The sequence below is a fragment of the Mya arenaria genome, chromosome 14 (assembly GCF_026914265.1).
Source record: "Mya arenaria isolate MELC-2E11 chromosome 14, ASM2691426v1".
Classification (NCBI taxonomy): Eukaryota; Metazoa; Mollusca; class Bivalvia; order Myida; family Myidae; genus Mya; species Mya arenaria.
In genome coordinates this window covers 22,694,874-22,721,885 of record NC_069135.1, presented here as the reverse complement: position 1 = coordinate 22,721,885, position 27,012 = coordinate 22,694,874, and the positions used below count along the sequence as shown (strand labels likewise).

At 35.5% G+C, this 27,012-nt stretch overlaps 1 protein-coding gene and 1 pseudogene across 1 annotated transcript; both read left to right on the top strand.

Annotated features, from left to right (window-relative positions):
• Positions 1-27,012, top strand: part of LOC128215922 (reelin-like) — a 71,888-nt pseudogene that overhangs the window by 11,591 nt on the left and 33,285 nt on the right.
• On the top strand, positions 197-26,286 carry LOC128216616 (reelin-like). Its single transcript, XM_052923242.1, has 30 exons — positions 197-331; positions 1,079-1,348; positions 1,964-2,104; positions 2,445-2,622; positions 3,160-3,359; positions 3,863-3,939; positions 5,883-6,042; positions 7,047-7,167; positions 7,983-8,203; positions 8,698-8,813; positions 8,957-9,121; positions 9,624-9,777; positions 10,661-10,919; positions 11,935-12,076; positions 12,474-12,581; positions 13,189-13,363; positions 14,031-14,171; positions 14,588-14,759; positions 14,969-15,159; positions 15,597-16,142; positions 16,455-16,659; positions 19,355-19,530; positions 19,810-20,096; positions 20,309-20,523; positions 21,032-21,273; positions 22,271-22,425; positions 22,834-23,047; positions 23,214-23,328; positions 23,639-23,817; positions 24,293-26,286. The coding sequence occupies exons 2-30, from the start codon at positions 1,146-1,148 to the stop codon at positions 24,360-24,362; spliced, it is 5,328 nt and encodes a 1,775-aa protein (XP_052779202.1). The 5' UTR covers positions 197-331; positions 1,079-1,145; the 3' UTR covers positions 24,363-26,286.

Here is a 27,012-nt window from a genome sequence, read left to right as displayed (position 1 = left end):
AACATATTTTTGTCAATGTTTGTCATTTTAAATCTTGTTTTTAAATGATATACCATTAATAGTTAATACAATTTAGAAAAAAACCAAAACTCCTATTGAACCCTTGATTTTGTATGTTACTAGTAATATCTTAAACTTCCAGGTATGACAAAGGCAGAATGGGGTCTGGACAGTGTTACTATCGGTGTCAATGAAACCAACTTGGATGGTTTCCAGGACGATTTTGCTGGCATGATGCCAGACATGTTCACATGGTTCCAGACAGAAAGCGCTGTACCGAGGATTACATGTAACTCGAAAGGGAATGCCCTGGAGTTCAGCAGAAATGGAGGTAAAACTTTGTGAGGAACTGATTGGCCTTGATCTCAGTGTCTTTAAAGTGACACTCTTTTTCAAAATCAATACATACACATGTATGACAAACATCGTTATTGACTGATAAGCCTTTAACTATTTACTAAATAATGCATTTATGGAAAATATTAATTACTGATAACAAGATTGAAACCCTGTATTTTAAAGCCGAAGGCGCAAAAATATTAAATGATTGGTGAATGCAAAAGATTTATGGTGGTCTACTATAGTCTCAGAAGGTAGAAATACCGAGTTTTATGCTCATTTCTTTCAAATCAAACTTGGTATCCTTCATAAGAACCATTGTTTTCGACATGTATTCATCCTTTTTAAAATATTTAAACAATTGTATTAAGTGTGGTAAATCTTATCTGGGAGTAAGAGTGCATCTTCAAAGGGGAACAATATGGGTTAATGCAGTTTTTTTTTTATTTTAATGCATTATTATGTTTAAATCAGTTGAATTTAATGATCTTAACAATAGAAAAGTTTATTTGTTAAGTAAAAAAATATTAGCCTTTATAAATTATTTGTTTTAATTAATTGTCGCCACAAATTCCCCAGTTAAAAGTGCCAAAATATCACTTAAGTGTTTTTATTTGTACACAAATCATATTTTTTTTGTGAAAAAGTGAAATTTCACTTATATTAATCTTCATGATCCATCAAAAAGCATATAATAAAAAAAACTGAAATATTTACACAACTTGTTTTTATTTTTCAGAAAAGAGGTTTGCAGAAACGTGGGACTACCAAGTAACGCCATCAACGTTCCTGCATTTGACATAGCCATGGGCTGTGACTCACTTTACAACACAGTGTACGGAGTGATGCTTGAATATTCCACCAACATGGGTAAGGATTGGGACACGGTCGTATCGGAATGTGCACCCCCCAATTTTGAATGCAATGAGTACCATTCAAAGAGTGACTACATGTCTGACCAGCACAGAAATTGGACCAGGATTTCACTGTATTTACCCCAGGGTGCTGTGTAGGTACACTTGCAATATTTATTTTGTTTATCTTGTAATGAAATTACTTTTGTAACTATATTTACTGTTGTTAACTTTGGTATTTGTTTTGACTTTGCAACCAATGGACGGTTTCCATATTTCCATTTATGTTACTATTACTGGCTCAATTATCCAATAAATACTCTTGATTGATAGACTTTGTTTACAAAATAGAGCACATGCTTTTGATTTTGAACAGTTGATGAAGAGAAAATAATCCCTGAAAAAGAAGCGCGGGTTTGACTTTAAAAGTGAACTTGAACTGTCCATAGTGTGTAGAACATAAATGTTCATAAACAATACACAAATGTACTATTTGTTTTGTTGTGGTCTTAAAAATGGTTGGAAATTGGGGTTTTATCCAGTCTTGGGGGTTAATGGGATCAGTGATTAATGTACTAGGGCATGAATGGTCTTGCCATGGGGATCAATGCTACCTAAAATAAACTTGAAGCTACAAGATTTAGATGGCAACAACACAGTGAACTCCCTAGTAGCAATCTATTGACTGTCGAAAGTGTAAACCTAGAAATGTTCTGTGTATAATTCTACGAATCAAGTATACAATTAGAAGTATTTTTACTACTTTTCAGATCTCCAGCTACTAGATTTAGATGGCAACAACACAGTCAAACCCCTAGTGGCAATGTTTGGGCCCTTGACAACGTGTATCTAGGGAATGGGTGTCCATGGCTCTGTTCTGGCCATGGGTATTGTAAAAAGGGAACTTGTATGTAAGTCAAATAATTGTCCATTTTTTTTTTTGCTCAACTCAAATTTTATGTTAATTTGAATTTACTTCCAAAGGAGAGGTTTTAGTGCATGGTATCATGACTTATAAACAAGTTCAAATTAGATTTGCTGCAAAACTTTCTGTCACTAAAGTTGGTGGTCATAGTACAGTCCAATATTTAGAGTACCTGGTATAATAGAAAATAGGCTTCCTAGAACTTTTCATCACCATTTACTTTCAATACTTAAAATGTGAAATTAAGTCAAATATAAGGTTATTTTGCGCAAATATTTATACAGTCATAGAGTAACATAACACCTTTCAATAAAAATATGTTACAGTTGTGACGATGGTTACGATGGGGAATTCTGTGTTCCATCACGCCCCCTTCCCATGATGCTTCGGGACGATTTTAACCGGGACAAGCCCCAAAATGATAACTGGATTGAGATACATGGTGGGGACACCACCAAAATGTGTGGCACTCTTGTCAGTGGAAACGCTCTGACCTTTAGTGATGTAAGTACAGAAATGATGAAGTTTAGTTTAAACAATTTTTATTTTAGGATTTTATGATGATTTATTACAGCAATGTAGTAATCACTCTCTTAGGCATTATGTTATGGGATAGTGTGGACTTAAATGCTGTTGGGAAAATGTACATGGAAGAATTCACTGTCTGGTTTGGCTACCACCAAGCAAATTCAAACGGGTTCCAGTGGAATTTACTTTTACAGGATTCACATGTAAAAAAGTGTGACTGATTTTGCATTTATTATGAGTAGAAGAAAAATAAACGATGTGCTAACTTCTTAAGTGTCGCCATAGACAAGCGAGTGGGGAAAATCCTGCAATGAAGGCAAAACGATACAGTCCTTGCAATGTCCGTGTATTGCAACCACTTAGACCATGGCCATAACTAAAAACGTTAAAGATATTAAAATGAAACTTGGAGCATAGGTTGCCAGCAGAAATAGGCAAATATTTACTGTGTAAAATTGTTGAGTTAAGATACCAGTAAGTTATACAAATCACCATTTGTTCTGATTCTTTCAGGATCAACTCAGAATGGCTGTCACTCGTGACCTTGACACAACCATGCTGAACACAATTGAATTCTACTTTTTGTTTGGATGTAATGGAAAAAAGATGGATTGGCCTCGTAAAGAGAGCGTGCTGCTCCAGTATTCTACCAATGGTGGAATCACATGGAAGCTCGTCAAAGAGATGCATTATAGGAATGATTCAAAACCAAGGTTAGACATTTAAAATCCTGTTCTGATTGCTAGAATATATCTGTTCATAGAAATGTTTTGGCATAGTTACACTAATTTCTGGTCTGTTGTGGTCTGTTGCCATTTAAGCTGTCTGTTTTCAAAGCAAATGGTCCAGTTATCTTGTTGAGTTATCTTAAAGCCTTGGTGTCATTGATGATGGTTTATACAACTGTTAAGTATTGCCTATAGATTAACTGAAAATATCCAAGTATTTGTCTTCCATTGTCATGTTTTAGCTATAGTTTTATATTTCATTATATTTGAGAAGAATATTGATCTCACCCTGGAAGTTATTGGTTCATTCTCTACAAGGGTTAGTTTTTCTTGACCCCTCTGAAAGCATACCTGCTGTTTTTCCAAGGAAACTGACTCTAGAGTGCTTCTTTCTCTAAAGCTTTTGTCACAATTTAGCTTAATAAATAGGTACAAACATTAGTATGTCCAAACAGTGTTATTCTTAAACGAATGATTTTGTATTGCAGATTTTTCAGTCTTGAGCTGCCCATGGATGCAAGACATAACTCTACACGGCTGAGATTCTGGCAGCCTTACAATGCAGGTAAAGAGAGATAAATACTACCATGGTGCCATAGTGCTTTTGATGTCCCCTTATCTGTGGGACATATCATGTCAGATGACTATTAGAATTTGTACAATATGCATAAAGGTTATTTTCACAAATATAAGTAAGAGAGACAACTGCCAGCAGTCATGCAATGGAGATGACAGGAACAAGGACAGAGTTTGTATTCACTGATGTGTTGTGTCTGAAATTCATACTGGGGCTCAGAAAACTTAATTCTTAAATGTTTCAAAATTATCAAATAATGTTACTTATTTTGACAAGAGAAGTGTGCCTGATTGTCATATTTTTGTTACAGATACAGCAACACTTTTTGTAATAGGAGTTTTACAACAGACTAAAGATGTTCCTTTTAGGGATGGAAACCGGATACCGGATATTCGTATCAAGTATTCGAATACTATCCGGATACTCGTATCAAATTGTTTTCATAATAAGTAAATTTCCTATTATATGTCACTCACCTTCTTTTATTTGACATAAGTGTTCACTTAATTTATAATTAGTCATATGGCAATTTCACTTTTTCATTCATTCTTTCTCAGTGTTAATAATTTATAATGCATTAATCAAAGCTAAACAACTCATTTTACGTCATAAAACTCATGATGAATACCACATAAACACCTCGCGAATTTGATAGTCACTTCGACCGAGCTGGTTGCTTGGTTACTGCCACGTGCTTTCGAGTTTGTTATTTATCAGCAGGTTTCATGTTAAATGACGCTTTGATTATTTGATAGTCGATTGTAATTTTATTTCATTATATTGTTTGATTTAATGCAATACCTACAATTTCTGCGGTGTTTTTTGATCAAGGATATAATTGCGGAAAAGATAAGAAGACAAAAAGACGATCTGATTATTCTTTTTACATACGTGTACTTTTTTTTTATTTATCAATAAACTAAACATGTTTGCATATCGTATAAAAATAAAATAGTGGACATGGTGACGTCAAGAGTTGTCTGCCTCATGGTGGACTTTGAAGGCGTAGTCGGTGGATTGCATACGGGGTGTTTTTTCATGTGATTTCTAAAATTTGAAGTTCCACCACAATATACTAGTTTAACCTTACACAGTTGACACACTTTTACCATCCTCGGATTTTGTGAAATACTTCCAAAAACTTGAAGTCAATGTTGGAGGCATATTTCCGTTATTGTGATACAGGAATAACGATTAATAATTCAAAACACAATTACAAGATGCAAAATGATGGAAATTTGATTGAAAAGTGAAAAGATAAATAAATTTGTTTTTATATTTATTGTTCAGATAGCAATAATTTCTTCATGCATATTCATCAAAAATATGATTGGTCATTAATAGCTTTGATTGCACGACCCTTATCTTGTGATTGGACGATCAATTCCTGCGGATTAATGATCAATCCGTTTAATATCAACTAGTGCCAATTAGTGTCAATTAAGCACGTCTGATATCATAAAACAACACTTGTCATTGTAAACAAGGTCATAGAACTTCACAGGGTGCTGCACAAGGACACAATATCACGCCTTGTGCAAACACCAAATTAGCAGACGATTTGTGACACATACCCACTTCGCGACAGACACTGTTGATCACCTGAAATATTTCATCTGAAAAGTTTTATAACAAATGCTATGTCTCTGCCTAGCTATTTCATTGAAATTTAATTCTTAACGAATATTCGAATACCCATTTTGGTATCCGAATACTTGCGTGATATCCGGATATCCGGATACTCGGATATTCGCTTCCATCCCTAGTTCCTTTCTAAGTCAGAGTTTCAAACTAATTAGCCTCTAGATGTTTGTGAATATGGCCCCAGTAGCTAACAATGTAGCTATATTTTAACTTGTTTAAAGGTGTGAGGACCAAAGCCTAGCAGACACCCAGGTTTATGTTTAACATATTCACATGCTGGTTTGTAGGCAAGCTGTTGTCAACATGGGCTGTAGACAACCTGTTTATTGGTGGAATGGTCATGAATCCTTCTTCTCTGGCTGATGATTTTGAGTCTGGCGTACCTGCCGATTCCTGGCTGTTTGTCAATGATGGGGAGGTGGCAGGCTACTGTGAACAAAATGTCAGGTATGTTGATATTCATGGAGTTATAAGTGTTTGTGTAAAATCAAATACCCAAGCTATATGTATGTCTGGCTTCTACTTATGTAGATTGTAGAATAGGGTAGAAGATCTGTTATTACTGTTTAATATGTCTAGGTGTGTATCTTAGCTATGGAACTTGCAATGATATGTAATAAACACAACTCTCATTTCACTTTATAATCTGTATTGTCTGTTATAGCATATGCTGTCGCAGGTCTGTATATACAGACGTTCTGCAATCTGCAATTAACAAATCAAATAACATACTATTACAATACATATCAATATTATAACAAACCATAAAACATATTCTTATTCACAATTAATCATATATTCAATAACCTTTATCCATGGCTGTCAATGGTATAGCTCTTGTTTTGGGTAAAAGGGACGTTTTAGTCATCAAGGAGATGTTCATGCAATAATTGTCAATGCTACCTTTAACACAAGTTTCTGCAGACAAAAAATATGTTAAATGCAAAGAATTTCAACCCAACACAACTTGGGCATATGGGCATAGGAAAAAACACAATACTGACCATTGACAAATGCTTGAAGAAGATATAAAGCATAAAATGTAAAGTTTTCATCAAATAAAAAGGCTATTATATGTTTCAAGTTTCCCGGATGTACATTTATACAATAGTCAAAAAGTCCAAACGTTTTTTATTCAACATATTAATCTCTCAAACATCAGATTTTAACATTTTTAAAATGTCATACTGTTCTATGCATAATGCTTTGAAATGGATTAAAACAGAAATGACGAAATAAGTGTCTATATATATATAAATGTTTCAATCCCAATAATTTTACTTACACTAAATTCAGTAATGATTTTGCGATGAGTAATAACTGCCAAAAAAATGACAACAACGTTTTTTATGTAAATCGGCAACAAAAATCAATATGCATCAAGCCTATTAAATATTTATCTTCATAGCCATTAGGTCGATCAGTTATTATGAAAATCATTGCTATTTTAGGTCAGACACAGTCGGTGCAGGGGAGACAGCCCTGGTTTTCCGTCAGGGCTCTGACAAGGGAGAGCACTCAGTAGTTACCCGTGATCTCAATGTTGGACCAATGTCAGTGCTGCAGTTTGATGTAAGACTAACATTGGAATTTTGTCTGTAATTATTAAAAGAATTAAAAGAAAATAAAAAAATAAATACTGAATTTATTAAAATAATCAACTTTCGGGAATTCTTTTATATGCTGGTTTGTCGCATTCGAAGACATTATATAAAAATCTGTTGTTATAATCAATAAACTAAGTATTAGGAAAGTGTCAGTAGACTTGGATTATTGGCCGTGCCTGCCATGATGTTTTGTAAAATATAAAATTATTCAGTACTTTAAACCATATGATCTCTGTGGAAACAAAGAAGTTTTAAATATATTTACATGATTAAAGTCTAAACAGACTTTTACAGGTGCCTAATGTTACAAGCAGGTGATTAAAAATCTTCTTTAAGGTCAAAGCAAAGTTTGCTTATCAGATTAATCCTCAGAACAAAATTTGTCTTTCATATAAACAGTAATTTCCTTTAAGATAAATGATAGCATAACCTCATAACATTAGTGCCTTTCAGATAATTGTTTATCTTGACTGCCCCTCAGAACATTATTGTAAAATGCTGACTACTCCTCAGATCATAATTGTTTAATTTGACTGTTCCTCATGTTTTGCCTTTCAGACACTTGTGAACATTAAGTCCTGCTCAGAATGTAATTGTAAATGTTGACTTCTTAGAACATTAATTTGCCATTCAGGAATTGGTTAAATTTGACTGCTCCTCATAACATTTTTTGCCTTTCAGACATTTGTTAATGTTGACTGCTCCTCGGAATGTAATTGTACATGTTGACTGCTTTTCAGAACATTTTTGCCTTCCTTCTGATTGTTATTGGCCTTTCAGATAAATGTTGGGTGCTCCTCAGAAAGTACCCACAAGTACCCAGTGAAGCTGGAATACTCTCCAGATGGAGGCAAAACATGGAAACTTGTTGTACCTAATTGTGCAGATGTCTCTACAGCTCATTGTCATGACAGTGTGATGCAAACGAGCCTTCATTACGGAGGAACTTCGAAATATTGGCGAAGAGTTGTTATCCCTCTTGATGATCTCTATGTTTGTGGGTTTGTGAAAAGTTTTGTACAGTTCTATTGGAAAGAAATAATAATCTTTAAATTATTAATATCTGGTAGATGCTGTAGTGCATTTTTGTGAAACCTACGGAACATGTCAAACAAATAGAAATTACTTTGTCCTGCCTCGTTATCTTTTTGTTCGTCTGAACGGCATCACAGTTTTGTTGGCAATCAAACTTTTTAATGGTTCATTGAAGTGACTTTTAACTTGGTATGCACATTGGTTATTAGAGGTCCCGAGTGATTTAGGCGTCAAAGAGACCTTTAATGCTACTAACAGGCGACATTTAATGCTCTTGAATTAAATTGGGAAATATTTATAATGGGATTTTGGAACTATTCTTATTTAAAAATAAAAAAGGTAATTTTTTGTATGAATATGACTTTGGTCTGCGGAAGACCATTATCATTGTTTTTGTATGGAATTGTATACTTTTTGTCTTTATCATAGAAAATTATTGAAATATTTTTTTCAAAAACAGAACGTTGAGATTTCGCTGGTACCAGGGTGTTATACCAGAAGATGATTATGGACCAGAGTGGGCCATTGACAATGTTTTCATCGGAATGGCCTGTATGCAGCACTGCCTCGGACATGGTGAGGATTTTGTTATCAAACAGTTGTTGTACAGTTAGCCGACTGGCTTCTCACCATGGTTTAAACTTCTGCTTCTTCCAATGATTTCAGCTTTTTTTACTGATCTTTCTTTTTAAATCAATCTGAAATTAATTATGTTCCAGGTAAATGTGGCGGCACCATGATGTGCACATGTGACCATGGTTTCCTTGGTGACACCTGCTTGTCTTACCAGTCCCTACCGATCTACATGAAAGAAGGCTTCCCATTGGCTAATGGCCTTGACGATCTACCAGAGGTGTTGCCCTTGCTGGATTCCTTCAGTAGCTGTATGTATACATTATAATATTGAAATTAAAGTAATATACTTCAGAACAAGAAATGATGTACCCAATTTCATTTTATGATTCATTCTGAATTATGTGTGTGCATGCAACATGATGTTCACAGAGATTGATGATGCTGATTATGATGGTGGTGCTGGTGATGATGCTGATCATAATCATGATCATGATGCTGTAATGATGATGATCATGATGGTGGGGTGGTAGTGCTGCTGCTGCTGCAGATGATGGTGATGATTATGATGACGAGGAGAAGGAGGATGACAGCCATGATGATGATGATGATGATTTGGTAGAATTTTCAAATAGAAAATTGTGCCTAGAAACAGAAGGTCATTTATATGATTAGGTATTATTTGAACTATTAGTATTTAGATTTAAACATGAAAATAAGACCATTTTGATACTAAGCCAGAATTTAAAAAAGGTTTACTTTATAGCTCTGAACTTAAAGCCATCAATAATCTATTGCCTTGGTTTTTTCCAGCCAGCAAACTCTTAGATGAAAAGAATTGGGATATCTGGAGTGGTGGACTGGTTTCTAAGGCTTGTGGCCTTTTGCTGGATGGATATGGACTGGTTTTCCAAAATTCCGGTGAACGTGTTCTACAGACAATAAAACTGGACCTCTCCAAGGCAACGTAGGTTCAGTTATCAAAACTGGTTATGTGGGTTGTGCAAATCTGTTGATTAAAGGAGTTACTTTATGATAATAACATTAGGTCTAACATTAACCTTACTTTCAGCATGATGCATATACATTTAAGAACACTCGTTGTTGTCGAGTTAGCACAGTGGTAATAGTACAAGGCGCCCTTGGTTCAATTCCTTGCCTGGGCATATGTGAGTTTCTTTTGTGGTCAACAAGGGGGAGGTTTTCTCCATGTACACTGATATCCCCAAACCACAAGGCCAGACTGTTGTACAACATCAGAGTGACTTAGTTTAGGTTAATGTACTACGTATGACATTGTAGGCATTTGAAGCAGCAACTGGATTTTTTTTTCGCAGTCATACAGAATTGTTGTTTGTTGTACGGAGTACTGGGTCTGGTAGTTTATAGTTGACATATTTTGGTGGGCATGTGGTATGTTTGTGGTGTTTTTATGTTTGTGCCTTTCGGTCAATGTTGTTTGGGCCTTACCTTAAACCTTTAAAAAATTTGCATATTTAAATATTTCACCACTTGGTTGTAGGTTTAATTGCTCAATATTGGTGTTTATTTTGTTATACTTGTATCCACCAAATATTCAAAGGACTTTAATTCATTTTGATATTAAAGATAATTCTTTCTATATAAACTTAATATATTTCAATGTTCATTTGATTTCTAATTAATGGAGAATTTATGGTTTTGATTAACTGTTATACATTTGTATGTTTCACCCCAACAAAAAAGACAGTCCAGTTTTACCTCTCTCTTGGCTGTTTCTCTGGCCTGTGTGATATGGCCACTCTCAGTGTGTACATCCAACATTCATTTTAGATAAATAAACCATGGCATATATTGTTTCACCCAAACAGGACAGTCCAGTTCTATATTCGCCTTGGCTGTGACTCCACTCCTCCTGACCCAGCCACGCCCCCAGTTTACGCACAATTCACCACCAACGGAGGAATCAACTGGCACACCATTGAGCAGTTTGATTTCAACGAGCATAGTAACAAGCCGTCTTATGTGATACTAAATTTGCCTAAAAACGCAAGGTCCAGCGCTTCTCAGATTCGCTGGTGGCAGCCATCAAAAAATGGAACATTTATGGAGCCCTGGGCAATTGATGAGGTATTCAATAGAGAATAATTGTTTGTTTCAGTGTAAGATTAGTATATATATCACTGAGTCTTTGAGCACCAAAAGTTATATTTCAAGAGCGGCTTAGCAATGAGTGAAATATTAACTTTTGGTGTTCGTGAGGAGAAATGTTTTGCAATCTTGCACTTAAACCAATATTTAATCGGTTGTCCGGTTAGCGCAGTGGTTAGCGCACTCGCATTTCACCTAGGCGACCCGGGTTCTATTCCTGGCATGGGCGCATGTGAGTTTGGTTTGTGGTATGTGGTCACCAAGCCAGGCAAGTGGGTTTTCTCCGGGTTCCCCGGTTTCCCCCACAACACAAGACCACACTCTTGCGTAAAATCGTGCCAACGAGAGTGATTAATATAATGTTGTAATAACTTGTTTCAAAATCATTGTAAAATAAATATGTTTAAACTAAACCAATATTTATTTTTTTCTTCTGCTAAAAACGATTTTTCAGAAAAGCGCGAATAATTGTAATTGAACGTACCGTCCTTTCGGAAATGATGTTGTTGAAATTTTATCCCAGCCCTCTGCACTCTGACATTTGATTTTTAAGTGAGAGCTGGTAGTGAAAATTAACATAATTTTATTTCACTGTACATATATCATTTTTATTTAACTGATAAAACACTGTAAATCACCAAAAAGCATATAATAATTCCCGTTTCTTGCAATTCATTAGCCTTCAGCCTTGTTAAGAATTGTCTTGGCAGGATCATTGTCTTCTCAGGATCATTATAATGTGACTGCAAGAATATACAAATCTTAACCACAGTACTCTTTCTGTGGCTTTTAGAAATAATTTAGACAGATTGACAGCAATGCTATAAAAATCCCATTCACCTATTTCAATAGTTGTTGTTTTCATTCAACTTTTGGAATTATAATTCTGTAAGTATTATCCAAAGGGAATTTGAATTTTAAAATGTCTGAATATTTGTCAACAAATCATTGAAAACTCACCGATAAAACCTGTCTATACTCTTTCATCAATCAGGTTTACATTGGTGGTGACTTTGACGGTGTCGAGATGTTGGCAGACCACCCTGGTGCTCCTAGGGACTCTACCTGGACCCTGACCCCAGGAGCAGTTATAGAGCCCGTATGTGGGTCACTGTTTAATGCCCTCCACTTTACTGGTAAGATTTTAGGGCTGATGGTGAGGCGGGGAGGGAGTGGTTGAGATTGTGACAAGGAAATAACAACTAAAATAACAAAATGCTGGTAACTCATGAAAAGCGGTTAAAATCGGATTTAGTCTTTATAACAAAAATGTGTTAATGAAACATTTAAATGAACGCAAAATTAAAAACTGGTGAAGTCCCCTTAATGATAGAAGTACTGTTTTAACACAACAATATCTATGAAATAAGAAACATTACACAATAAACACTGATAAAAACGTCAAGGTATTGTGATTGTGTTTGCATATGAAAACTTGTTGTCTATGTTGCTCTGTGTAGATGCATTAGCACATGTATATTTAAGCCCGTAGCTCTTGTTGTAAACATTGTTGAGATATGTCCCATGTTTAAGGAGAGGAGCAGCACAGGTTTGCAGTGACAGCTGATGTGGTAGTGGAAGCGGGATCTGTACTACAGTTTGACATCTCCCTTGGCTGTACTGACACAAAGCACTGCTTCAGTAAGTGTAAAACGTCTGTTGTATAGCTGTTTGTGTAGCTTAAACTATGCCAAACCTGGCGTGTATGTGTTAAGTCTTCAAAATGTAAAACAGTTTTTAGTAAGTAGTTAATGTAGCATTTTGTATATTAATTTCGGTTTAAGTTTTACTCTTTCTGCACACAAAACCCTTTCAATTGCAAGCAATGTTCACCAGTGTTCTAAAATTCACATTTTTGTGTGTTATATTGCTTTAAAATCATTGAGATATTTTAAGTGTACCCTAAGAACTAGAAAAGAAATAAATACACCATACACGAAGTTGTTGGACTACTTTCGATTAAAAAATACTACTTAAAACATTTGTGTGCATTTCTTTGAGGATTACAAATCTTGATCTCCCTCAACAAACAGTTTCCTCTGATGGCATGTTTCAAGTCTATAATCCTGTCTGACCTCATACATATAGATAAATTGACTATCACAGAGTTGAATAAATGTTATAAATCCCTTTTTGCATTTTGAGGTGCATCTTTTATCCTTCCATGTCATTTTGGACATCGATATAGTGATTAAATGATGATGAATGTCGGAAATTCATAAAAACACTAACATGGTTTCATTTTTAGAGGTACAGCTATTGTATTCCCATGACAAGGGTGTGACCTGGCAGCCTGTGACGAGGTCATGTTTGCCTTCCCACCTCAACTGCGAGAAGTACACATTCCCTAGAGATAGCGAGTTTCTCTCAGATATGACAAGTGGATGGAACAGATACAATGTTCCGCTGCCGTTCCATACAAGGTAAGGTACAGCATTACATTGCCTTTAAACATAAAGCACATTACAACATTCAAATGCCTTCCCATACAAGGTAAGATACAACATTACATTGCCTTTTCATGCAAGGCAAATGCAGCATTCCATTGCTTTTCCATAAATGGCAAGATGGATAATTCAATTGCGTTTTCAAGATGATTTTTCCATGTTTTTGTAAATGTGTGGTCATTATTTGAAGTTGCTTTTAATCTAGACATTATAAAGAATATTAGAATTTGGGTTTCCCTATTGTTCCAACTTAATTATAATATATGTATTAGAATGTTTTCTAAAATATTTTTATTGTTATTATTCAGCTCATAAACTGCATCATGTATCTTTGTCATTCAAACAAATTAATGACATTTGACTTCTTATGGCCTTTTAGCTTTCAATGATGAAACATATTTCTTTCAATCGATTGAATAAATAGAGGATATTTGTTCAATTCAGTGTAGGATGATATTTTTTTGCACAAGTGTCATTTGAAACAAATGTTCATAAGTGGCGAATAAGTAGATGATATTTTACTCATTGCATGCAGTGAAAATTTCAAATGGTAGTTTCCACTGCTGATATTTCACTGATAAAACTCCATATTACAACAAAAAGCATGAACACAGCAATAAACATCTTTATTTTCCCATTAAAGGTCACGGTCAACTAGGTTTCAATTTGTTCAGCCCGAAGGTTTCAACAGGAAGGACACTTGGGCCATCGCTAACTTGTACATAGGGACAGATTGTCCAGATTCCTGTAATGGTCATGGAAAATGCACTGAACAGGGTTGCGTGTAAGTAAAATAGTTTTTGTTGATAATCCTTCTTTTTGTGATATTATTTTGCTCTCAAAAATAAAATTAAAAAGGGCAAATTGTTGAAAAAAGTTAATTTTATGTTATATAGATCTATTACAAGGGGAAATCGAGGTATTGTCATAGTGTTATTGTGCACTTTAACATTTGCCATAACTCCTTAGATCGTTAAAGATATTTAAATGAAAGTTATTTTACATGCTGCCAGGTATAATACGCACTTGCATAACAAGGCCCATACACCTGTCTTGATAACTGTTGTTATGCCCCTTTTTACACAGGAAAAGAACAGAAGAGTGATTGCAGTTGCTCTCTGGTGCTCCTGTTCAATTGTATTACTTTGTTTGTCCCTTGTGCTTTCACCAGTATTTTTAATATTTTTTATTTTATTTCAGATGTGACCCGGGATGGGGAGGTTTCGACTGCAGTGCTCCCACCATTGATTTGCCTGTATATTCTTATGATATGTTCACTGGAGAATCCTATAACTGGTACAAAGTTGTTGGGGGAAAGAGAACTAAACCATGTAAACCTATGGCATCTGGATCGGCTTTACATTTTACAGGGGTAGGTCAGACTTGACTTTTTGTATGCCAAATTTATGGAACCAGACGATTTGTAGATTTACCTGTGTGTACGGGTTTCGATTGTTCTAAGGTTATCTGTTGGTACATTATCATGATTTTATTCATTCATAAAATTGATTTTCTTTATTAGTTACGAGCCATTGAGTTCCAAATTATTTAGTCTTACTTTAAATATTTTAAACATTTCAGAACTGCTCCAGAGGACTAATTTCTCGATTCTTTGATCTTTCAAATGCTGAGTATGTGCAGTTTAACTTTATGTATGGGTGTGGCACACCGCCGGATAATATTGATGAGAGTGTTTTGATTGGATACTCCACTAATGCCGTTGATTGGACAACGTTTGGGAATTTGCATTACTTGAACTACCGCTCACCATCGTATGTTTAACTTGTAATATATTTGTACTGTAGAATTCAAATAGTATAGTATTTCATCACCATGATGCCAATGCATTATATCAGTTGGACGAACATTATTGAAATATTTGAAGTGTTTTATGCGTAAAAACTGCCTTTTGTACCTGTTCGGTATTGACAGAAAATATTTAAGTTAATAAATATGCAATAACTTATTGTGTTAGTAATTAACCTTCATTTATGATTTATTTTTTGAGGGCATTTCTTTCCCTGTTGGATTTGAAACAAAAATACATTAATTTGGTCTTCATTTATGACTAATCATTTTTCAGTCGGTTATGTTTGATGAGTGCTTGGTCACCCTGTGGTGTTTCTGTATGTTATGTTTATACCTTGTTCCCAAGTGTTCATTGTCGTTGTAGTTTCATTGTATTACATTATTTATGTTGCTTTTTAAGGTTTGTGACAATAATGCTACCAGATGATGCAAAAAGAAATGGAACGGCAATAAATTTTGCCCAGTTTAAAAACAGTGGCCAAAATGAAGATGATTGGCTTATAGACAATTTAAGAATTGGAGGTCGAAATGTTAGCCTTGATATGATGATGAGCGACTTCACTTATGGAATCGATCCAGCTGAATGGAAGACTTTTGATAACATTAAAACAGGAGTGTATTGTGAAAGATCTGAAGTAGCATCTGGAGAGATCGTCGACGACGAGAGTGCAACAATAACAACGCAAGATTTGAACATACACGAAGGTCACATGTTACAATTCTGGTATAACATTGGTTGCATGAGGCCATGGAATGCATCGGTGGCACCTGTACATTTGCAATATTCTACAGATTACGGGATGACTTGGGCCTATGTTACTCCACAATGTTTGTCAAATGACCCAGACTGTCTTGTTGGACCATCCATGGCTAGCGTTTATTATGGTGATCCTATGGGAAGGTGGCAGCGAGTGATTATTCCACTTGAAGGAATGACACAGTCAAAGTATGGACTTGGAAGATCATTTTATATTGTAAAGACTTATTGATTTACAGTCTTTAAAACATTACTATGCAATAACACTACATATAACTATTAGTAAGTAAAAGTAGAAAACAGTATCAGCTTACCTCCTTAAAAGGGTAGTGTGCAGTTCACTCTTGTAACTATATAGATAAGACCTTAAAAAGTATGTTTAACTTAATTTGCCTTTAAAATGAACTGATTTGGAAAGATGGATCGATCGTGAAACTGCAAGCCTTAAAATATCACTCATAGTTCTCATCTTTTCTATTAAATGTACTTGTTTTCTTGCAGAGCAACACGTTTCAGATGGCAACAGCGCCCTGTTAACGACGACGAAGCCATTACGAATTTTGGCTTGACTGATGTTTACATTGGACCATCTTGTCAGGACATGTGTGGTGGCCATGGCAACTGTCACACACAGACCTTCCCATCATGCATTTGTGATCCTGGTCACCATGGTGATAATTGCTACCCTTGGGATGCTGAAAATAAGGTTGGTATTTCCAGGGCTTACTTCCAGTCATCATAGTGAAATGACGCCGGGACATTTCTAAATGGGAATATAAAATTTATTAAAACGACCACAAATCTCAAAGGACTTAAACTTAAAACGTATTGTGCATTTAGTCACACTCCTTTAATTGAGTTTTGAAAGCTTCTGCAAAAGAAAAAATCCACTTTTGGTTTATAGTTATAAAAGTCTGCCTTGTGAGTATGCAAAATAAATACATTTTAAAAAGGGATCACTAATTTTATTATATGATTGTACATGACTTTATAGTATGAACGCATTCAGTGTCTGGTCTCTAGTAAGTTCTTTTTATGCCCCCGAAGGGTGGCATATTAAAATCGCACAGTCCGTCCGTCTGTCCGTCCGTGTGTCCGGCTCAATAACTCGTGTCCGGGTTGTAACTTTCCCTTGTATGGACAGATTTTAAAATAACTTGCCACATGTGTTCCACATACCATGACGACGTGTCGCATGCAAGACCCATGTTCATACCTCTAAGGTCAAGGTCACACTTAGTGTTTATTCACAATTGAGCATAGGTTGTCGTGTCCGGGCTGTAACTTTCCCTTGTATGGACAGATTTTATAATAACTTGACACATGTGTTCCACATACCAAGACGATGTGTCTCGTGCAAGACCTGTGTCCCTACCTCTAAGGTCAAGGTCACACTTAGTGTTTATTCACAATGGAGTGCTGCATATAAGGACATAGAGTATAGGTGTGGTGTCCGGGCTGTAACTTTCCCTTGCATGGACATATTTTAAAATAACTTGCTACATTTGTTCCACATACCAAGACAACGTGTCGCGTGAAAGACCCGTGTTCCTACCTCTAAGGTCATGGTCACACTTAGGTGTTTATTCACAATGGACTGCTGCATATAAGGATATGGAGTATAGGTTGTCGCGTCCGGACTGTAACTTTCTCTGGTATGGACATATTCTAAAATAACTTGCCACATGTGTTTGACATACCAAGATGACGTGTCGCATGCAAGACCTGTGTCTCTCCCTCTAAGGTCAAGGTCACACCTAGGTGTTTATTCACAATGAAATGCTGGATATATGGACATAAAGTATAGGTTGTCGTGTCCGGGCTGTAACTTTCTCTTGTATGGACATATTTTAAAATAACCTGCCTCATGTGTTCAACATACCAAGACGATGTGTCTCGTGCAAGACCTGTGTCCCTACCTCTAAGGTCAAGGTCACACTTAGTGTTTATTCACAATGGAGTGCTGCATATAAGGACATAGAGTATAGGTTGTCGTGTCCGGGCTGTAACTTTCCCTTGTATGGACAGATTTTAAAATAACTTGCTACATGTTTTCCACATACCAAGACGACGTGTCGCGTGAAAGACCCGTGTTCCTACCTCTAAGGTCAAGGTCACACTTAGGTGTTTATTCACAATGGACTGCTGGATATAAGGATATGGAGTATAGGTTGTCGCGTCCGGGCTGTAACTTTCTCTTGTATGGACATATTTTAAAATAACTTGCCACATGTGTTTGACATACCAAGATGACGTGTCGCGTGCAAGACCTGTGTCCCTCCCTCTAAGGTCAAGGTCACACCTAGGTGTTTATTCACAATGAAATGCTGGGTATATGGACATAGAGTATAGGTTGTCGTGTCCGGGCTGTAACTTTCTCTTGTATGGACATATTTTAAAATAACTTGCCTCATGTGTTCAACATATCAAGAGGACGTGTCGCGTGCAAGACCCGTGTCCTTACCTCTAAGGTCACACTTTGTGTTATTCACAATGGAATACTGCATATATAAGGACATATAGTATAAGTTGTCGTGTCAGGGCTGTTACTTTCTCTTGTATGGACAGATGATTGCCACATGTGTTCGACATACCAAGACGACGTGTCGCATGCAAGACCTGTGTCCTTGCCTCTAAGGTTAAGGTCACACTTAGGTGTTTATTCACAATGCTGCATGTAAGCACATAGAGTATAGGTTGTCTTGTCCGGGCTGTAACTTTCCCTTGTATGAACAGATTTTAAAATAACTTGCCACATGTGTTCCACATACCAAGACAACGTGTCGCGTGCAAGACCCTTGTCCCTTACTATAAGGTCAAGGTCACACTTAGTGTTTATTCACAATGGAGTGCTGCATATAAGGACATGGAGTTGTCAAATATGGGTGGTATTTTTATGTTCAGAGGCAATTTAAAATGACTTGCCATATGTATTTGATATGTAAAGGCAAGATCAACTTCATGTACTGACCTTGTTCATAGGTCAATGTCACATTCGGGGGCATTCGTCACATACTGTGACAGCTCTTGTTCTGTTTGTTTGTTGTTGTTTTTAAGCATCTGACACACTTGCTCAGTACTTACACAATCTATAACGATTACTTATGATTGTCAAATCTGATACACTTGCTTAGAACTGGCACAACCTGACACGTTTGCTTAGGATCGCCAAAATCTGATACACTTGCTTAGAACTGACACAACCTGACACCATTGCTAAGATCGCCAAAAATCTGATACACTTGTTGAGCAGATACACTTGTTGAGCATTGCAATAGACTTGCAAATGCTACATCGTTTCACTTTGTTTAACCTTATTATTTTATTTAATTACTATTACATCATTATGTCAACAGGTTTGCGGGTTAATAATGCTTAGAATGCAATTATTGTCATTTCAGCGTGAATTAAAAGACACATTTAATAATGGCGAAGTGGATAAGTCCAAGTGGTTGTTGGTTCAAGGTGGAACAGTCCAGGATTCATGCACTCCTTTGGATGAACTGACCTCACTTACAATGAATGGACTAGGCCTAAGGCAAATTGTTACGGAGGACTTGGACCTCCGAGACGCAAAGTAAAAATTTATAGATATATATGTATATATAAGAACTTGGTGCATATAAATCAAGGCCATGTATGTTAGACGACCGATGTCTGCCTTTTTTTTTCGGCATGAAATGTGACATATGGCTGGGCAAAAAAACGTGTCGAGCTGATAGTACGTCGGATATTTATTTCGTATTTTTGGCCCGCCTTGTGGCGTATTATTGAACCACTACTTGGCGCATTTTCGATTTGTCATATTATACAGTGAATATGTTTGTATACTTTATTTCCAGTGTCTATATTCTAGGTTTGTTCAGTACACTGCAAGCATAGGAGGAACGACGGAAGAACATGACTGCTTTAAACCGTATAGCCCTGATCACAGTGTAATATTGCAGTATTCAACTGACGGGGGTATTAACTGGCATACATTACACACTCTTGATTATACACGATATTTGGAACCTAGACAAGACTATATTAAGCTACCACAGGAAGCAAGAACGATTAGTACAAGGATTAGGTGGTGGCAACCTCTTGCTGAGGACCCTTTTAGGAGGCAGCCTGCTTGGGCCATTGATAATGTGTACATTGGTATGGCTTGTTTTTATATAAAGAATTTTATGGTTTATGTGTCTTTTGCCTTTTTTTATTTGACAGTGTTATTTTTTGTATTCATACTGGCATATAATTGTTAAAAACTCTGTGTTGAACCTATTAGAGTTTTAGTATACGTACACCTTGGTATGTGTTTTGTGCGTAATATCAATTTGATAAAGGATTTGACCTAATGCTTTATCTTTCAGGTGGTCATGAGATTAATCCAGCGAATTTTCGTATCAATTTTAATGAATCTCTGGTACTTAATGACCAGCCCTGGGAGTTTAACCCTCAAGGTCACATCCAGACAGAAGTTTGTAAGAAGGATGACGGTGTTATTGTTTGGGAGGAAGGAAAGGGAGAGAAACACTTTACAACAAAACAGACTATCATACAACATGATTATATTCTGCAATTTAAGGTGCATTAATAGAATATATATAACAAACAAATGGCATCAGTTGATCAATCATTATATATAATGCAATGTAAGTTTTATTACGGACCTTTAAAAATGGTTTCTAGGTCCGTTGTGTTATGATTAAAACATATTGCAAAACAATTAATGTTGTTTTGCACTTACATGACTTGATAGAAGTTGCAAAACTGTAAGGTTAGGCGCCAGCAAATCGGTTTAAACCACAAGTGATTCCTTTCGTAGTTTTCACTGACCGTGAAGGCAGTTACGTCAACCGTTACCAATGATTTACACTAGGTATATGCATAAGTGTAATTTAAATGCATTTTTTAATTTGTACACAAATCATGTTGTTCTTTTTTAATCATTAAGTTTAAATAAGTTAAACATAATAATGCATTTAAATAGAAAATTCTAGTTTGCGTATATGAAGTGTAATCTTGGAGCGTGGTGTTTCTTGTTCGGCCATTTCATTTTTTTTAAATAACTTCGAACGTCCTTTACCTTGTAGATAGCGGTTGGTTGCAGTAAAACGTTTAACATCTGCGAAAGTCATGCACCAGTTCGTCTTGTGTTTAACAAAGATCCAAGTCTAGACTCCTGGCACGAAGTTGTATCTCTCTGTCTCCCTGACGTCAACCAGCGAATGGATTGTCGACCAAATAGCTACCATTTGGCCAGCGAATATACTGCAGATAGGTACCCGAATTGGACCAGAGTGACCATCAGCCTTCCAGTAAAAACATTTTCAAGGTATCAGTTTCATTTCTAAAGCCTACGATTTTGCATGAGTGTTACAACGACATCTTTGTGTTCAAGCAGTAGTCTGCATTTCGAATATCTAGTGTATATATGAACGTTTGTTGAATTAATTGTTTGACAATGTAGATGACAAATTAAGTGATTTAAGTATATTTTCAGTGTCATATATTTACTGCTGAACAAAGCATGTAAGATGTTTGTGTTGTATGTCTCTCGTTGTTAGTATTTTAGGATTTGACCCAAATGTCTTGAATAAGATGACAGTATATTTTTGCATACCGGACATGTATAGAAGGTCATGTGATCAGTGTTGGTAAAATCCAATTTGAGAAGATGACAGTTTATACTTGCATGCCGGACATGTATAGAAGGTTATGTGATCAGTGTTGGTAAAATATGTCTTTAGAAGATGACAGTTTATACTTGCATGCCGGACATGTATAGAAGGTTATGTGATCAGTGTTGGTAAAATATGTCTTTAGAAGATGACAGTTTATACTTGCATGCCGGACATGTATAGAAGGTCATGTGATCAGTGTTGGTAAAATCTATCTTTAGAAGATGACAGTTTTTACTTGCATGCCGGACACGTTTAAAAGGTCATGATACCAGAGTCTTAAAATTCATCTTAAGAAGATGTGATACGTGCAGCTATGCGCCAATTGCCAAAATATGTAATGTTCAGATTTAAACAAATTAAATTTTGACACTGCAAATGGAAAAAAGCACAATCAAATAAACAATTAGTTGAAAACACTGAAATTGCATATATATCAAAACCGTATAAATGCGATGTTGTAAGGAACCTTTGACGGCATCTGTGATTTCAAATTAATTCGTGTCTTGACGTAAGTAGACAACGACACATACGTGTGTTGGTGAAATGTACAAACACTGTATCGAACGTTTGCTCAAATGATTTAAGACACGCATATCCGCCACAAAAACGGCATTTAATTTAATATATTTCTTACAATTCCTGCTTTAGCACCACAAGATTTAGATGGATACAAGAATCGGGTAGTGATATTTCACCAGGCTGGGCCCTGGATGACATTTACATCGGAGAAAGCTGCCTCAACAAGTGTCACGGTAGAGGCGAGTGTGTACAAGGAAAGTGTGTGTGTGATAATGATTATAAAGGTGAGCATGGTTGAATGAGAGTATACGTTTCAAAAGTTTACTATTCTAAGGTTTTGATTTTGAAGATGCTCAGTGAAGACATACTCGAATTGTATTTTTATGTTGTGTTTAAATTTATTGTTTATTTTATAATTCGCCTAAAAGTTAGAAGGTTCGTGTGCAGTAATGAATCAATGCCATGTAATTACCATATAAAATTGAATGTGTACATTCGTCAAATTGGCCCAAGTTAGAGATCGTCATTCTGGTTGTATTGAAGACATTTCGTCCTCAAGGCTTTTGACCGTCATACTACATACATATATTTGTGTTAAAACGAAGCCAGGCTTTAAAGTTTGTAACAGAAAGACTTGAAATGACTGTGCTCCCAAAGGATGTTTAAAATTTATTGAAATTAACTATTTTCAGGTACTACTTGCATGCCAGCAAGAAAGCAGTTATCTCGAATGTTCGACTCTTTCGAGGACGGTATTTATTCAACACGATGGGAGTGGGTGTCAGGGGGAGGTATCGGGTTTGGTTGCGGGGCCCTTATACCTTACGCCCATGGAAAGACTTTATACTTTAATGGATGTGGGCACAGAGAGGCCCGTACAGTTGAAATGGATTTGAATAGACCAAGGTTTGCAATTTAAGAATTACGAAGGTTATATATGGGATTAAATGTTAAAGTCGCACATGGTATTTGAATCAAGTACAGAATTACATTTTTTAAATTGTTTACAATTTAAAGTAGAAGATTTAAAATATGCAGGACGTGTTTACAATTCTTTCTTATGTCTTTTCAGTAAAATAATGTTTGTGATGCAAATTGGATGCAGGGCTCAAACACCGGATTGCAATGTTAAAATGGACGATCACTCACAATACAGAGGCATTCTCTTGCAATATTCTACAAATAAGGTATGCCAGTTAAATGCATTGGATTAGATGATACAAACCTGTGCTCATAAAAGTAAAGCATTTTAACGATATAATTGTTTTCAAGTTTAAAGAAAATATAGTTTTCCTCTGAAACTGTTATACTTAACATTACCATTGTCTGGGTAACTGTTGTAATGTATTGTATTGTATAATAAATGCATTACATCTTACATGTATAAAACGTTTAAAACAGGGGTTAACTTGTCGCAAAACTACACCGTCAAAAGGTTCACCTCCTTCACGTTAGAGAAAAAACAGCAAGGATATTATGACAAATTCTTACTTTTAGGGTGCAGATTGGCGATTAATTGCGCGTCATGACCCAGCTGATTACCTTTCTCCAAAGAGGCTTGCCTACGACATCCCTCATCATGCTCAGGTTGAGGGAGTCCAGTTTCGATGGTGGCAGCCTGTACATGGTGGCGAAGGCTCGGATCAGTGGGCACTGGATCATGTAGAAATCGTCCCGTAAGCAAAGTTTAAATAAACAAAGGTCCAGCTTAGCGGATCATTTCAAATTTGTAAAATATTAATCTATTTGATGTTGTAAGAACGTTGTCTGATCATCTCTATTTTAGATTATCGTCTACACTTCGTGTTTTGGAGTGGTATTCAATATGCAACTTAAGTTTATCTAAGGCTCATACATAAATGACTTATTGCACTGTATTAGTAAGTTATTAATAGCAATTTATCCGATTAGCTTCCTCGTATTCAGATCCAAATAAGACCAACATGTAATACCAGCCATGGTCTGGTTAAACTTCGTTCATTTTCGTTCCTTTTTCGTTCCTTTTAATGAGTATTTTAAAGTTGTAGTTTTTAAATGTTTATACTCTTTGCTGTAATAAATACGTTAAATGACTAGCTATGTTTCAGCTATCCTCAACAATTAATACTTTTGGTTTGTTTAAAATCTTCCCACATTCCGTTTATTTTTTAGGAGTCGAACGAATATGAAATTTTACAGACGAAGAAGAAGACGCCAAGCGGGTATGATGTCGATTCGATGAAGCTTTGTGACCTAGCTCCAAGGGAATTAAACCGGTGTACTGCAATGAATGTTGAACGCAATAATTTGTGTAATATCATTTCAACAAATGATGAAGTAATTCATGTACATTTAATTAATTAGTGTAACATGAATAAACAAATATGATAAATTGAAATTTATTTTACTGTTGTAAATACATGTAGGTGCATTTGATGTAAATTTTAAATTTGTTATAACATGTCACTGAACAAAAATATGTGCATAAATATATTTTCTTGAAATACATTTTTATACAATATGTGGTTATGGAGTTTCGGTTTTGAAAATAGGATACTTGATCTTAGACTGATGTAACAGGAAGCATTGGATAAGTTCGTGAATATGTATATTGCCCTATGATTAACAAGACTGTAGGACCATAAATTTTGCATTATATATTCCATCGTTGACAATTACAGTAAATGAAGAAAATGTCTTCGGCAGTACATTTGCATTCCCGTTCACCAGAGTGATGATGCTTTGCGTACCACACTCTTTAGATTTTTCATTATCAAACCACTGATGAATGATGCAGTACATTTGTTAATCCATCATTTCTGACATTTAAGGATACTTAAAAAATATGTTAGAAATGATATATCATACAACAATTTGCAATGTTATATCAACAATCAAAATCATATTTGTAAATCTCGAAGTCTACCATATGAGGGCGATTAGGTTGTGTTAAAAAATATTATTCAATACAAAAACAATAGTTTTTACTTCAATATTGCTATTCAAATATATTATTAAGATAAAAAAGTTTTAGTAGAAGTAATCTCATAACTGGCCCATATTTGGAGTAATAAAGAATCAAACTGCATTGTCAATATAATTTAAACGTCTTTGAAGAGTATTTAACATTTAAATATATAGCTTTATTCGTTCTCAAACATCTGCAGGTAGATTGACGTATTTTACCTGATCTATAAAATGCTAAAAATGACCACAGTAATTTACGCAAAACGGCAAATCTCTGTCTTCAAAGCATCTTTACTGCCATAAAGAAAATGATGAACACTGAATTTAGGTATTAATTATATATTAAAACTTGACAATGCAATTTGATTTTAATGCCTACTCCATTGCAACGTCCAAACAAAGGAAAACTCGTTCTTGAGATATCTGAAGAATTCTTCTGTAGGATAGTTTTATAAAACTAAGCATGTATGTGGTATGATTGCAATAATGAGACTATGCACATCTTTTTTGTTGGACATACATTAGTGTTGCCATGACATGTTATGAATATAACACACTAAGTAATAAGTACAGAAAGGTTCGTAAATCTAATTAAGTATGTGAGGGAAAAGTTATAAAAATGAATCGTGATTTCTTAGTATAAATAGTATAAATAATGCATTTCCAAACAAACCAGAAAGTTTGTTTTGGTGCTGAGAAAACGGGTGTGGTTGTTTAAATAAGCAACAACAAAATTATGTTTACATTTTTGTAGTTTTTTACGTGGCATTAAGACTCATTGGAAATTATTGTAGTGGTAGCAATGCCGAATGACTCCTTTCTAATAACATGCTGTTGATATCGTTGTTTTTCTCTTAAGTTACTCCTCATAATTCGTGTAATTTACTTCCACATTTAATAGGAACTGTCCTTAAACTTGACACAATGTAGGTACAAATTTTGTTGTATTATTCTTCAGCTGTTTTGTCATACAGCTACGTGTCCCTAAACATAATTAAAGTTTATAGCTGTAAACATTTGTAAATCGAATAACTTCCACAGTATATGAGGATTTGTTTTGAAGAAGTGTACTGGTACATGGCGTATACATCTTTAGTCTTAGGGCGCTTTGTGTGTTATAAACTAGTTCTGGTGTTATATCGGTTTCACGAACTGTGTATTTGTTGTAACAGTTTTAAATAAAAGGAAAACCAGTTTAATAGTTAGTTTTACGAAAACTAGTTTTTGAAACTATCGAAACCCCTTCCAGATGCGGTTTCGTCGGTTCGTTCCATCCGAAATCGGGTGTTTTAATAAAACAAATGGCAGACAGTCATCAAACACGTGTGTTGAAACACCAATTAGTTAAAACCGGCAAACGATGATCTGCGGTATCATTGTTTTGAAGAAATTGAGAAATTATGGCTACATGCAAGACCATGAATTTGATACTTCAAGCACAACTTTCGGAACAGGTTTCCAAACCGCCTAAACCCTTTTGACTGAAACTAATTTGGTATCAACGATAACGTCCTAAGAGAAAAGTGCTCTCTGTATAGTTTCACTCTAGAGTAAACATATATCTAACGGATTACTATTTCGTAAGACATATCCTTTCGTCTAGAGGAGTTATTTCTCCTGAATGTAGATATAGTTTTGGCATTTACATTGATCATGTGTTTGATTATGGTCCTAAACGTAAATATTGTTAAACATATATCACATAGAAACAGGGCGGGTAATCGACCTGCACTGTACCATTACAAATGTAAACAAAAACCGGCCATCTTTGATGTGAAAAGGTATGTTTTTAACTATTTCTCCGTTTTTTAAGAATAAACTTGAAGCAGAAATAAAGTTATGAACCTGTCCCTCACTTTTCCACATCTTTTGATACCTACGTCGAGTAGAAACTCATTTTAGATCAGAAGTTACAGGTGCATGGT

What these genes read in the sequence shown, in the direction of transcription:
- LOC128216616 (XM_052923242.1), top strand. Translation starts at nt 1,146, where the DNA reads ATGGGCTGTGACTCACTTTACAACACAGTGTACGGAGTGATGCTTGAA. An exon ending in TTGAACTACCGCTCACCATC is followed by an intron (nt 15,160 to 15,596) that starts GTATGTTTAACT and finishes TTGCTTTTTAAG; the next exon opens with GTTTGTGACAATAATGCTAC. An exon ending in TGCAATATTCTACAAATAAG is followed by an intron (nt 23,329 to 23,638) that starts GTATGCCAGTTA and finishes TCTTACTTTTAG; the next exon opens with GGTGCAGATTGGCGATTAAT.